The sequence below is a fragment of the Helicoverpa zea genome, chromosome 28 (assembly GCF_022581195.2).
Source record: "Helicoverpa zea isolate HzStark_Cry1AcR chromosome 28, ilHelZeax1.1, whole genome shotgun sequence".
Taxonomy (NCBI): Eukaryota; Metazoa; Arthropoda; class Insecta; order Lepidoptera; family Noctuidae; genus Helicoverpa; species Helicoverpa zea.
In genome coordinates, this window is record NC_061479.1 from 1,881,702 (window position 1) to 1,895,081 (window position 13,380).

At 37.0% G+C, this 13,380-nt stretch overlaps 1 protein-coding gene across 1 annotated transcript in view; it reads right to left on the minus strand.

Annotated features, from left to right (window-relative positions):
- Positions 1–1,702: 1,702 nt before the first annotated feature.
- The window catches only part of LOC124643870 (Krueppel-like factor 8), a 53,236-nt gene continuing 41,558 nt past the window's right edge, over positions 1,703–13,380 (minus strand). The window contains exons 6-9 of the mRNA XM_047182992.1: positions 3,495–3,561; positions 3,133–3,210; positions 2,477–2,820; positions 1,703–1,971 (exon numbers count right to left, since the gene is read on the minus strand). Coding sequence (XP_047038948.1) covers positions 1,799–1,971; positions 2,477–2,820; positions 3,133–3,210; positions 3,495–3,561 — 662 coding nt within the window. The 3' untranslated portion in view covers positions 1,703–1,798. The remainder of the gene's footprint in view (positions 1,972–2,476; positions 2,821–3,132; positions 3,211–3,494; positions 3,562–13,380) is intronic.

A 13,380-nucleotide genomic window follows, 5' to 3' on the forward strand; every position in this document is an offset into this window, starting at 1 on the left:
TGTGTTCAAATCTTCTAACTAACGTGCACTTAATATTAAAATACTTAAGTACTAAAGTAATATTATTGTCATATCGTTTGAGCAATAAATCACATAGGTAATGCCCTTGAGTTATTAATAATTGTTATTTAATAATAACAATTTTCTTAGTTTTTGATGGCTGTCGTAATATAAACAATTCTTCTCCGTGTGAGAGGAGGCCTGCGCCCAGCAGAGGGACGATAAAAAGGCTGTAACTTCATACAATATAAACTGTTTCTCATGCATAGATTTAGAATAGCACTACCGTTTGATAGACCGGCGATGCGTGACAGGTAACTATCTTTTTCTGAAAATTATTAACGATTGCAAAAGGATTGTAGAGCGGACTACCCTGTGGTAGACCAATAAAATGTCTTTGGAAAACGATTGGTCTTATTTTAGTAGCAGAATTCCCTATAAGGTTAAAACAGCTATTGAGATTCAATTAATATCCAATTGACACATTATTAAATTAGCAGAATTGAGACCTGGACGGCAATAACATGATATATAGCGCCATCTATTTTTTGTAACGGAATTTTGTCAACTTTGTAATTTGTATTACGACAGCTAATAGTCGATTCATTTTTATTTAACGTTTTGTCAATGTAATATAAATCATAGAAAAATATTTTATTCATGTATAGTTCAGTACCTATTTTCAGTTTTATATAGACCGTAAACATGTAAATTCATACACATTTGATTTCTATCTGTCATTTTGGAATTCTATTATCGGTGAAATCTCATGAAGTACTTTTGGTATTTATTTTTTCAAGATAAATCCTAGTATATGCCTCATATACACATTTATCTAATTTCCAAGATGGCAGCCTGTGTTATTCACATTAACAAAATATATCATTGTACTCAATTTTTTATTCTTCTTTTTGTAACAAGAACCAACTGTCCAATATTTCTTTACCAAAATCTAAAAGACGGATCAATTATAATCACTGTTTTAAAATCTATAGTCAGGATAAGAAATCTACTGAGTATCCATTATTCCATTTGAGTAGAAACTTAGTTACAGGTGAACAATCTTGATACTTTTTAAACAAATCGACTGCAAGCAAGCAATACCTCCTATCTGACATTTTTGTTTCAAAAAACTTGTATCTACCAAAAAGGTTTAAGGTAGCTTAAGATTCAAAATAAAAACAAAAAACTTTATTAATCAATACTATGCGTAAATAAAGAAAACTTGGATTTTCAGTATCTCATTATACCTTCCTCGGAATAAGGATTTTATTAAGTTTTATTGTTCCCCTTTAAAATCCACCCGGAGTCAGATAGGAGGTATTGCTTGCTTGCAGTCGAAATACAAAATTTAACTATCCATCCTCCGAGCCTTTTCCCAACTACATAATGTTGAGGTCGGCTTCCTATATTCGTTTATTTAGTTAGATAACTATACTTAATTTAAATAAACAAATATATATCGGATGTGTCGTACCTAATGACATTAAATTAAACAAGTTAATATACTGCATAATATAATATGTCCATTACCACAAAAAATACGCAAAAATTAAAAAACAATTTAATGAATTGTTGTGAATGTGATACATGAAATACCCGATATATAAATTGATAAAATAATTTTTATTAAAGCATTTACAAAGATTTTTAACCGCATTTTATTTATTAAACTTTTATTTTTAGTTATTAAATAAAAAGTCGCAAGTATCAAGATTGTTCACCTTTAGTTAAATGCCTACCTACTCAAAATGAAGTACATATAATGTCAGACTCCCCAATCCTATTTTTTGTAAAATCAGTGTCTCCTCATATGCAATCCAAGATGGTCTGACCGGGCAAAGGATCGTCTGCACAATGGACATGTGAATGGTCTATGGCCTGTGTGTTTTCTAGTGTGACGGGTCAGCTCATCTGATCTGGCGAAACGCCACTCGCAGCCCGCCCAACCACAGGAGTACGGCTTTTCGCCTGTGAAATGGAAAAATGTTTATATAAGATAAATATACTTTTTTTATTGTGCTTGGAGCTAAGTTAGAGCCGCACGGGTCGATGGGTTTTAATGTTAAGCATCGCTTGGAGTGATGTTCATGTCATGACGAGTTCTTTTGTTTTAGAAAGGCACGTTAAATTGATGGGTCCCGGCCGTCATTTGAACATTTTTCGTAGTCGTTACAGGTACCTAATCGTAAAATACGACAACCAGTCTTACAAAGGTTTCGGGTTGATGAGTAACTGGGTTGAGGAGGTCCGTTAGGCAGTCGCTCTATACGACACACTGGTACTCAGCTGCACTTGGTTTGACTAGAAGCCGACCCTAATCAGCGGTAGAAAAAAGCTAGGCTGGTGATAAATACGACGGGCAGTCGCTCCATGTGGCACACTGGTACACAGTTGCATCTGATTCGACTGGCAGACGACCCCAACATAATTTGAGAAAAGGCTAGGCAAGTGACAAAAAAGTATCAAAACTTACCAGTATGCGTTCTTTTATGAGCTTTCAAGTGCGAACTTTTCGTATAGATCTTATGACAACCGGCCACATCGCACTTATGCAGTCTTCTCCTATTTGGAGAATCTTCGTTATTGTTCCTATATTCTTCTCCATTCTTCTTCAGGTCTTTTGATGTTCGTTGGGTGAATTGATTTAGGGAGTCTGAGAGAGCGTTTTGTAGCGCCGTGTTTAGAAGAAATGATTTGATTTGAGCGTCTGTGGTTGGTTTGTGAGGGGGGATGAAAGGGATTAGCGGTAAGTAAGGTTTTGATAGCTCTAGGGTCGGTAAAGGGGTTGGCTGCGTTTGCGTTGGTGGGGGTTTTAGTCTGGAAAAGAAGAGGAAATTCTAGTTAGCGTATATGTAGTAATTTTGGCTCTTAATAACTTCACCGTAATCAATATGTATCAAGTCTGTCATTTCTGCAATGCTTCGTTTTCGTGGAGTCTGGGCCTTAAAGGGTGGTAAGAAAGTAGCTGATTTACCTATACCGACAAATATAGCCATAAAGAAAAATACAGGAGCAGCTAATTCCAGATAAAGTTTTCCATGAGTTTTGGAATTAAACTTACTTTCTATATACATAGTGTAGCTAGTTTTATTTTATATATTTATCGTCTAAATATTGGATGAAACTTACTTGTTCATTAACTGTTTCGGTCTTCTCGCACTTCTGAGATCGGGGCCCATTTTTATTTTGGGCAACTGGTGACTTGAGCTGAAATCAAATGTTAGAGTTTTAATTAATAGGTTTCTTTGGTAAACCAAGTAATCCTTACTAACAGTATCGTTCTGTTAAGCGTCTAAACGCCACCCTTTTTGAAAAGTGTAGTGTGTAGTATTTAGTTTAGAGTCTGCAAAACTAGTTTTTATCCAGGTGCAGAAAGTAGTCCCCTGAGGACAAACCACGGCTTGAAGCTAGTCATGTATTACATATAAAAATATGTGCGCGATCAGAAGCTGGTTAGGTATTATTTATGTTTTGTTAAAAAGTATACTCACTCAAAAATTCGTTCGGTTGATGTGGTTTCTTCCCTAGTGATTTTGGATGAAGTAGGAATCACTCCACCTGGAAATATAAAGAGGACACTGTTAGCCTTCAGGATTTAGCAATTAGCAAAGAAACTTATTTCACTATACATGTAATAATGGGGAACGAAAATGAAAATAATGTGGGCAATTTTCGGACCCTGCAAGGGCTTCAAGATTGTTCGAAAGAGTTACCGTTGAGTACCAGTGTGCCACACGGAAGTACCTATCTGACCACCTCAACCTAATTACGACCAGTTTTGTGTTACTGACTATACGTAACGACTGCCAAAGATGTTCAAATGACAGCCGTGACGGACCAATTTAACGTGACTTCCGAAACACAGAGGGGCTTGTTATGGCATGATGTAGTCAACCATCCACGGACCGACCGCGCCAAGCGTTGCTTAACCTTATGATCGATAGACCCTTACGGCTGTGTGTGTCCCTACACTTAGCCACGAGCTCCTCAAAGTCGACGGGTCTACTTCATCATCACCTCCCGAGCCTTTTCCCAACTATGTTGGGGTCGGCTTCCAGTCTAACCGGATGCAGCAGAGTACCAGTGTTTCGAAGGTTCTAGTTAAGGAAATCAACCCAAAGGTAGTTGGGAAATCTGCGTTCTCTGCCGGGGCTGCGGGTTTGTTCGAAAGAGTTACCGCGACCCTGGTACATAAAAGGCCTACGACGGAACACGACGGTTTTAGTCGGTAAGAGTCTGACACTCCCTCACCGCTGCGTCCGCTGCTAAAAAAAAAAGTAGTTGGGAAAAGGCTCGGAGGACGATGATGAGTTAAGGAAGTCAATAGTTAACGCAAGAAGGGATCTAATTTTAAAGAAAAGAAATAAATAATCCTTGCACACGATTAGCAAGTTTTTATAGCAGCCATCACGTCAATAAGTGAAATGCTTTAGTTTTTATTTCGCCGACGATCGGTGCGCAAACACATGGTCACGATATTGGATTGCAGAGAAGGTCCATTCTACACAACATGCATTAGATTTTTCAGGAAAAAAAAAGAAAATGATTTTTTTAACGTGATTGTAAAAAGCTGAGTTTAAACCACAACTTGGGTAGGTAACCACCCTCCAGCTAGAAAGAATTTGACTTGTGAGATGACGGCAGACAGAAGAGAATGGGAGAAGAAAACATGCTGCGCCGACCACGATTGAAAATTGGGAATAAGGGCCGTAGGATGACGATGGTCATCTTTTAACATAGTTTAGTCTAAATTGAGCTTTAATTTATGGAAGTATTTGACAGGGTCAGAAAATAACAGGGCAACTGTTAAAGAAGCTTATTGTCATTTTCAAAATTATTGAAAACATAGCTGTCGGTCAAATAAATCTCCCATTCTTTTCCATTGGTTTTCTGTATTTTTTGTTATTTGTGAGCTAGTTTTTTTTACTAAACGGGTCTAAATTAGGTGTGTGCGCGCCGACGGCGGCGGTATACGACAAAGGGACTCGAGTTTTTATTGGTAAATACCGCTTGCAGTTGAAATAGGGTTTTAGAATTAGATAAAAGTGTTTGGTAAATAGAGTAGGAAGGTAAAAGTTATAAAATTATCTATCAGAATTTTCTTTCATAGAAAATGTTAGTCTTACTTTCACGCCAAAAGTACTGAACCAATTAAAATGTTTGATACACAGGTATTGCTTAAATAATCTAGGAGCGGGAAGTAGCTCCGTCAGAGGTCTGTTAGAGCTGCTGGAAACAGCAAAATTACTAGCTGCTATTAATATTCTTCCGTTGAAAAATAGTGTTTAATTATACCAAATAAGTTTTGGTTTAGTTTTTTTAACGTGCATAGTCAATAGCATCACATGATTAATAATGCCCGTTTTAAATTTACCTTTTAAATATTACATGCACTTCTTTTACTCTTTAGAAAATTAGTTAAACCTTTGACAACCCTAGCACCAAGTAGAACTCGATAGAGACTAGCAAAGACTCAAAAGGATGCAGTAAATAGTCTAGTCTATGGTTTAATTCGTGGCTATTTAGTTTGAGATGTGATTGATGGAACTGCTTTTTTCTTTTTCTATTGCTACTTTTAGTTAGGTAGACTCAAAACATACCCTTTTTTACCCCCGACGCAAAAACGACGGGGTGTTATAAGTTTGACGTGTCTGTGTGTGTGTGTGTGTGTGTGTGTGTGTGTGTGTGTGTGTGTGTATGTGGCATCGTAGCTCCCAAACGGATGATCCCATTGTAATGCGGTTTTTTTTGTTTGAAAGGAATGTCATCCGGGAGTGTTCTTAGCTATGTTTGGTGGAAATCGGTTCAGGTCTTCAAGGTCATCAGCTCGTTTGTTAGGTGTGATAGGAATGTTACACGCTCAGTTACTTGCAAGCATATGTGGGATCTGAAATTTAAAACACTAATGTCTTCTGGAACCACTGAGCTGGTCTGCTGTTAGGGCACGAAGATAGGAGACGTAACCCTGAACTGCCTTTTAGTAAACGCATCGAGTTTGGGCTCGTTGAATTTGTCTTGACGAGTTCTCTTCATGTTTTTAATTGACGAAAACCTGATGCTGGAAATGGGATGTGACGGATGAAACCCTGGAATGCCGGAATGAAACGGATAAACCGATTTACATTATTGCTGAAAATCTAGTATGACCAAAGGTTAGTCTTTATTGTTTCTCAATCTGTGCAATTCTCCGAGAGCCAGTTTGTGATGAGGATTGTTAAACAGCTTCCTTTGGCCGAGATCGCATATAGCGACCCCATCTTAAAATAAAAGAAATTAAATGAAAGAAGGAAAAATTAAGGAGCTCCTTCAAAAAGCGTGAAATAAAATAAAATTTTAAATTTAAAAAAACCACCGACCCTAAAAAACTACGCAATTAAACCCTATAAAAAGCAAAAAATTACTTTAAACACTACGTAAGTACCAACTAAAGCATGTCAGACTAAACTAAATTTTGACGTGTCGGGGGACCGCTTTTTACCTTTAAAAATACTTACACAAATCAAATGATACCTACCTAATTACAACATTCGTATAAAAAAACACGTATCTAAACACAATTATATACAAAGTTATAAGTAGTATATATAATGTCGTAGTATATAATTACTTCTAACGTTAGGCTAATAAATTAGAGCGGTCCCCCGACATGACAAAATTTAGTTTAGTCTGACATGCTTTAGTTGGTAGTTACGTAGTGTTTAAAGTTATTTTTTGCTTTTTGTAGGGTTTAATTGCGTAGTTTTTTTGGGTCGGGGGTTTTTTTTTAATTTATAATTTAATTTTTTACTGTTTGATACTTCCTTTCAAACAAAATAAAATATTTTTCAAACTACCAAACAATGCCCGGATAAAATAACATAACAATATGCAATTTTACTTTGCCCTAGAGATTCTTTAGAAAACGTGGGAAATTAAAGCGTGCTTGACCATCAAACATGCCGTTCAAAAACATGCTTAATATTAATAGGACGATCTCCCTCAGGTGGTGTCGGATTGTCGTCCCATCGCTCTATGAGAGTGAAGGAATAGTGAGTGCACCTGTGTCCAAGCAAATGTGCGTGCACTATAATATGCCCTGCGCAACTGGCTAATCTCCTTAGAAAGAATAACCGCCGTGGCCGACAATTGTTAGGTGGATGTAGAAACTGTAGGTTAATGTTGAACATAGCCTTACATTTCTACTATTTGCTTGTCCACGCTTACTAGCAACACTTAAATCAGAAAATACACGGTTGTACAAGAATAGTGGAACATTTAAAAGCTGTTGATTTGTTGTGTTAATTCTAACTTTCATTTGTAAACATATATGCGTTTCACTGGTTCGTAAAGCTCAAACACTATTACATAATAAAATACAAATAAATCTTTGGCAAATACATAGTCTAAAATGTGTCCCGTTCCGCTGTGGGCGCAGCGTGAGGGAGTGTCAGACTCTTACTGACCAAAACCCACCAAGTTCCTTCTGGAGCCTACAGTGGACCAGGGCCGCGGTAACTGAACACTTTTGTGCGATTGTGGGAGACATACTCTACAGTCTGTTCTAGGTACCTAAATAAAGCATGAGTAACTTCGTTAATAAAGGCCAGTTATCCTTACTAATATTATAAACTCGAAAGTAGCTCTTTCGGTCTGTCACGCAAAAATAAATGAACTGCGTTAAATTTTTAGTTCACATAGTCTAGTCTAGAGTCAAAAGGAACATAAGCTATTTTTCACAAAGTATAGTCTTATACCAAGTAAGTATGAAGCCACAGTCTCTGTAACTTTTTTCCGAGTGCTGGAAGTAGTTCCCTACGGACGTGGGTGAAACCGCAGGTTAACAGGTACATACAATATTGTAACGACACTACCTAATTAAATTCTAATTGGTCAAGGCTGACACTGCAATTGTCAAAAACTGATTACAAACGGACGTACAGATTACAAAATCATTAGGCCTATTAATTTAAAGGTTGTCGATGTGAAATTATTGCTATAATTATGTGCTAATTAGCTGTAAAAAAATATTGGTGTCGGATATTTTACTTATTAATATTAATGTGTTTGTAATATGTTTCGCTAAACGGTTTGGACGCGTCAAATCGAAAATAATTATAACACGTCCCCTATTAAACTTGACTGGAAGGATGATCAAGTGGCCTTTATAATTATTAAGCTATAATTAACTTGATAATTATGAAATGCTAGCTTCCACCAGCGGCTTCACCTTCCTCGGGTAACTACATCCGTCACCCGGATAAAAGTAACCTTCTTCGATAAACTAGCGTACTAAAAACACTGAAAGAATTTTTCATATATGTGTTCTTGCGATTAGCTAGTTAAGAGGACGAATTGGAATTTTTGGCGCCAAGGATCTCAATTTTTCTCAGTACTCAAAACGGATCAAAATACAACTTGGTTACCTGAAAGTTCATGATATAAACCTTATTTTGTTAGACGTGAAAACATGATTAGGTAACTTTTATAACAGAGAAAAATATATCAAACATACCTCTTTTTAAAAAGAGATTCACATATTATGGGCAAACGGGACCGATTTAAGCCTCTTAACTTTTTTAGTAGTTGAGTATATACATACTCTTTAAAATTGTAGAAGGAATTTTTATCAAATTATCATTTCTAAATAATAAAATTACAAAACCATTTTGTCGCTTACGACTTTTAGTTATAAACTAGCGCGCGTATTGTTATCCTCGCCCCGCTCAGACGCTCCGACCCCTTTTGGCGCCTTAGATGCGCGTGCCGGTTATGGAATTATTGTTGACCAATTCGTCGCCTTAAGTTACTTGTGAGATGACGGTATATAGAGCATGGAAGAAGATAACATGCTGCGCCAATCACAAAAAAAATTGAGATCAAAAAGAAAATTAGTACTTTTTGGACGTCAGAATTACATGAGACAGTCCAAAACTGCGGTGGTTGAGTGTTGTAAAGAAAGACATGAAAATCTGCGAACTCGAAAAGGAAGATGTCCTGGATAGAGCGAAGTGGAAGATAGGGAAAGCGGACCCCGTCACAAGACGGGATAAACGCTAAGAAGAAGAAGAATAGGTCCCCAAAACCCTTCACCACGTCCTATGTACCTACTATTATTATATTATTGCAAGGAGGAATATGATAAGGCAGGGAGATTCCTGCGATTACCGCGTCCAAACAAACAAACTTTAAGCTTTATAATATTAGTACTGTTACAGCCTTTTTATCGTCCCACTGCTGGGCACAGGCCTCCTCTCACATGGAGAAGGATTGAGCATTAATCACCACGCTTGCTCAATGCGGGTTGGTGATTTCAGACTTTTTATAGTCCAGGTTTCCTCAAGATGTTTTCCTTCACCTTTTTATCAGCCATTGGTGTCTAAGTATACTTAGAAAGTACATACAAACTTAGAAAAGTTGCATTGGTACTTGCCTGACCCTGGAATCGAACCCACACCCTCATACTCGAAAGGTTGGTTCTTTACCCACTAGGTCACCACGACTCTATAATATTAGTACAGATATAAAATAAAACAAGTACTTTCACAGAACCGTAGTACAAGCATTGCAACACCGATGGTCATAACTTAGTTTCGAAGCGTCGTAGTGGCCCAATTCTCACGATTTACATAAAACCAATGTGCTACTGGACCGAAGAGATGGTGACTCGCTAGTTTTGGTCTAGAATTCTAGATCGACGGATTTAGGCTTGGGCTTGTCGGTGGGAATGTCTTGTTAAGGGATTGTAGAAAGTTATCTTAGTTATGTAATAAGTAATTTAGTGGCAATTTCGAAAGAAATATTGATATACATACATTGTGTTATCTATATAAATAAAAATGAATTGTTGTTCGTTAGTCTGATTAAAACTCGAGAACGGCTGGGCCGATTGAGTTGATTTTGGTTTTAAAATGTTTGTCGTAATCCAGGGTAGGTCTAAACGGTGAGTAAGTACGGAAAAGGCGGTACGAAGTTCGTCGGGTCAGCTAGTCTACTATATAAAAATAAGTCGGGTTTTCCTGCCTACGGACGCTATAACTCCAGAACGCACGAACCGATTTCCACGGTTTTGCATTCGTTGGAAAGGTCTCGGGCTCCGTGAGGTTTATAGCAAAGAAAAAAATCAAATATATATATAAAAAAAAAAACAAAGCAAAAAATTCTCTTGGCCTTACTACAAAAACTTAAACCCCTGTTTTACACTTGTCTAAAAAAATTTTGGCTGCAAAATGAACCGTATGTCAACGTCATAATTTGACATTTTTTTAGACAAGGCATAAACTGACGTTTAAGTTTAAGTTTTTGCGGTAATCTTTTAATCACCAAACAAAATGTAACATAAAACGAAGCCATCTGGTGGCGAAACGGAGTTCGCCAGTTTATTTTATATACCTGAGGTTGTTTGTTTGAAAGAGCTAATCTCAAGAAAAACGGGTCCGTTATGAAACATATTTCAGTATCAGGTAGCCAATTTATGAAGGGAAGCTATATACCTACTTATAGACTACTTTTTATACAGGTACCTACGTGAAGAAATACCAGTATTTAACATGGATCGACTGTTACCTGGCTAATGTGCTACTGGACCGAAGAGATGGTGATTCGCTAGTTTTGGTCTAGAATTCTAGATCTACGGATTTAGGCTTGGGTTTCGGTGGGAATGTCTTGTTAAGGGATTGTAGAAAATTATCTTGGTTTAGTTGTGTAATAAGTAATTTAGTGGCAATTTTGAAAATAAATGTTGATATATTTATTATTTACTAGCTGATCCCGCGAACTTCGTATCGTTTAAACCTTCCCTGGACCTCTACAAACATTTTAAAACCAAAAAAAGCCAAATCGGTCCAGCCATTCTCGAGTTTTAATAAGACTAACGAACAGCAATCCATTTTTATATATAAGAAGATTGATATACATTGCATGATTATGCATGCCTATTCTAAACTAATATTATAAAGATGAAGAGTTAGTTTGATTTCTTGAACGCGCTAATCTCAAGAAGTACAGATCCTATATGAAAAACTGTTACAGTGTTTGATAGCCCCTTTATCAAGGGAGGCTATAAGAGTACTTTTCATAAAGGTGCCTGAACAAGTACCAGTATTTTACATGGAGGGACTGCCTATCTGATCTCCTCAACCCAGTTACGATAAGACTGGTTGTCAGTCTTACGGGTTTCTACCTGTAACGATTGTCAAAAATGTTCAAAAGACAGCCGAGACCTACAGATTACCATGCTCCCGAAACATGGTCATTGGTGTCCATGATATACTTAAAAAGTACATACAAACTTAGAAAAGTTGCATTGGTACTTGCCTAACCCGCTCATATTTGAGTGGTTGGTTCTTTACCCACTAGGAGAAGGCTTAATGTAACTACCCCGAGTGCACAAGTGAAGGGCGATAACAGTCCAGTATGAACGCCTTTCTAATGGCCACACTGTGCACAGATAACATACAAGCTGGATATGCCAGGGGCCAGGGGACTATATTAGCGTAGTGTAACACCTTGTTGGGTGTTTGGGAGATTGAATTTTTGTTGCTAATTTAATAGTATGGTGTTAGAAAATGAGAGGAGTTCATTTAAAATACCAGTGTTTTACAAGGAGCAACTGCCTATCTAAACTCCTCAACCCAGTTACCCGAGCAGCCTGATGTCTCTTGATAAGACTGGTCGAAGTCAAATTAATTTTCTTTTATTTCAAATAGGCCTATAACGGGTCTTTCGAAAAATCAAGCTCACGGTTCTTAAGAGTGGGTTTCTTGGGGAAGAATCGGCAAGAAGCTATATAGACACTATATATAGACACTCTTTTCAAAAAAGGTTTACAGACTTTCTAATGACTTAAGTAAGGCTATATGTAACTACCCTGTACACAAGTGAAGGGCGATAGCAGTGCAGTATGAACGCCTTTCTAATGGCCACACTGCACAGATAACTTACAAGCTGGATATGGCATACTGGAAATGATATACCTACTATTAGAGTTGTGTAAATCCTTGTTGGGTTTTCGGTAGATTTGTGTTGCTAATTTGATAGTGGGAACGTGGATGGTATTAGAAAATGAGTGGTATTTTTAAGGTCTGATATGTAGTATGATTTATAGTAATACAATAAAATTAATTATCTAAATAAAATTATCTACTCTACGTACAGGACCCGGTGATATTTTATTATACGTTTCTTTTACTTTTATGTGTTTACACAATAATGGCTGCCGCACGCGGTTTTACCCACAAAGAGAAGAAACTTTTTTCCGCAACCCGGGTGAAAAGTTCGATCTGATGTTAAGCTACTTAACTGCCTAGTTTCTTCGACATCCGTACAGCAATTTTTGCGTGAAACAAAAACAAACTTTTACACATCCAGTATTCTTTATATCTACGTAACGCATGTTGACATACTCGAAGCAATATAGGTTTGTAATGCATACCGTTTTGTCCAAGCCACTTAGCCACGCAACGGTTTGCCGTGGCTACAAATTAATGGTTAACCAGCGAGGTTAGTCCGTAAAAAACTTGATAATCTGCCTAGCCTTTTGTCGACTATATTGGAGTCGTCTTCCAGTCTAATAGTAGGTAGCTGATTACCAGTGTGCCACATGGAGCGACTGCCTATGTGGTCTCATTGACTAAGTTACTCGAGCAAACCTAAACTTCTCGGTAAGACTGGTTATAATCAGATTATAATGACAGCAGTGGTCAAATGACAGCCGTGACCCACCAATTTAACATGCCTTCTACGCATACTGATATAATAAAGAAGAAACATTTTTCACTGTAGAAAAGTTACACTTTTCCCAAGTAACATAGGCTATATTTCATCCCATCCGAGTATCCGCGGAAAAACTGATAAACTAAAAATTATGTGGGTAAACAAAGGTGAAGATATTTCCTAAAGTTGCAATCAAATTCAGTCCTTTATATCACAATAATTAAACCAAAATTATTCCACGACTTTTTATGACAAGTCATTTGTTGTCCAAGCAACTCGTTTGTGGAATGCACTGCCTGTATCTATCAGGCGCGCACAGTCTCTTGCTGTTTTCAAGAGTATGGTGAAGAACTATTATATGAAACTTTAACACTCTCTCTACTTTCTTTATATTTATATTTTTTCTCCCATCCAACTTTCCTTATATATGTGTATGTATTGTTTATTTGCTTATACTTGTATATATACCTTTTTAATCATTATTTGTACGCCTACTATCCGTAATATATCTATTTAAAATCGACTCCATCCAAAGGTTGTCTGTAAGAGATTGCTTTTGAGCGATAAGACCGCCTATTGTACTCACACGTATTTTTTTTGTAATGTCCTTCTCTGTTTGTTTTGGTGTACAATAAAGAATATTCTATCTATCTATCCCCTTTAACTAGAACACATAAAACAAATACT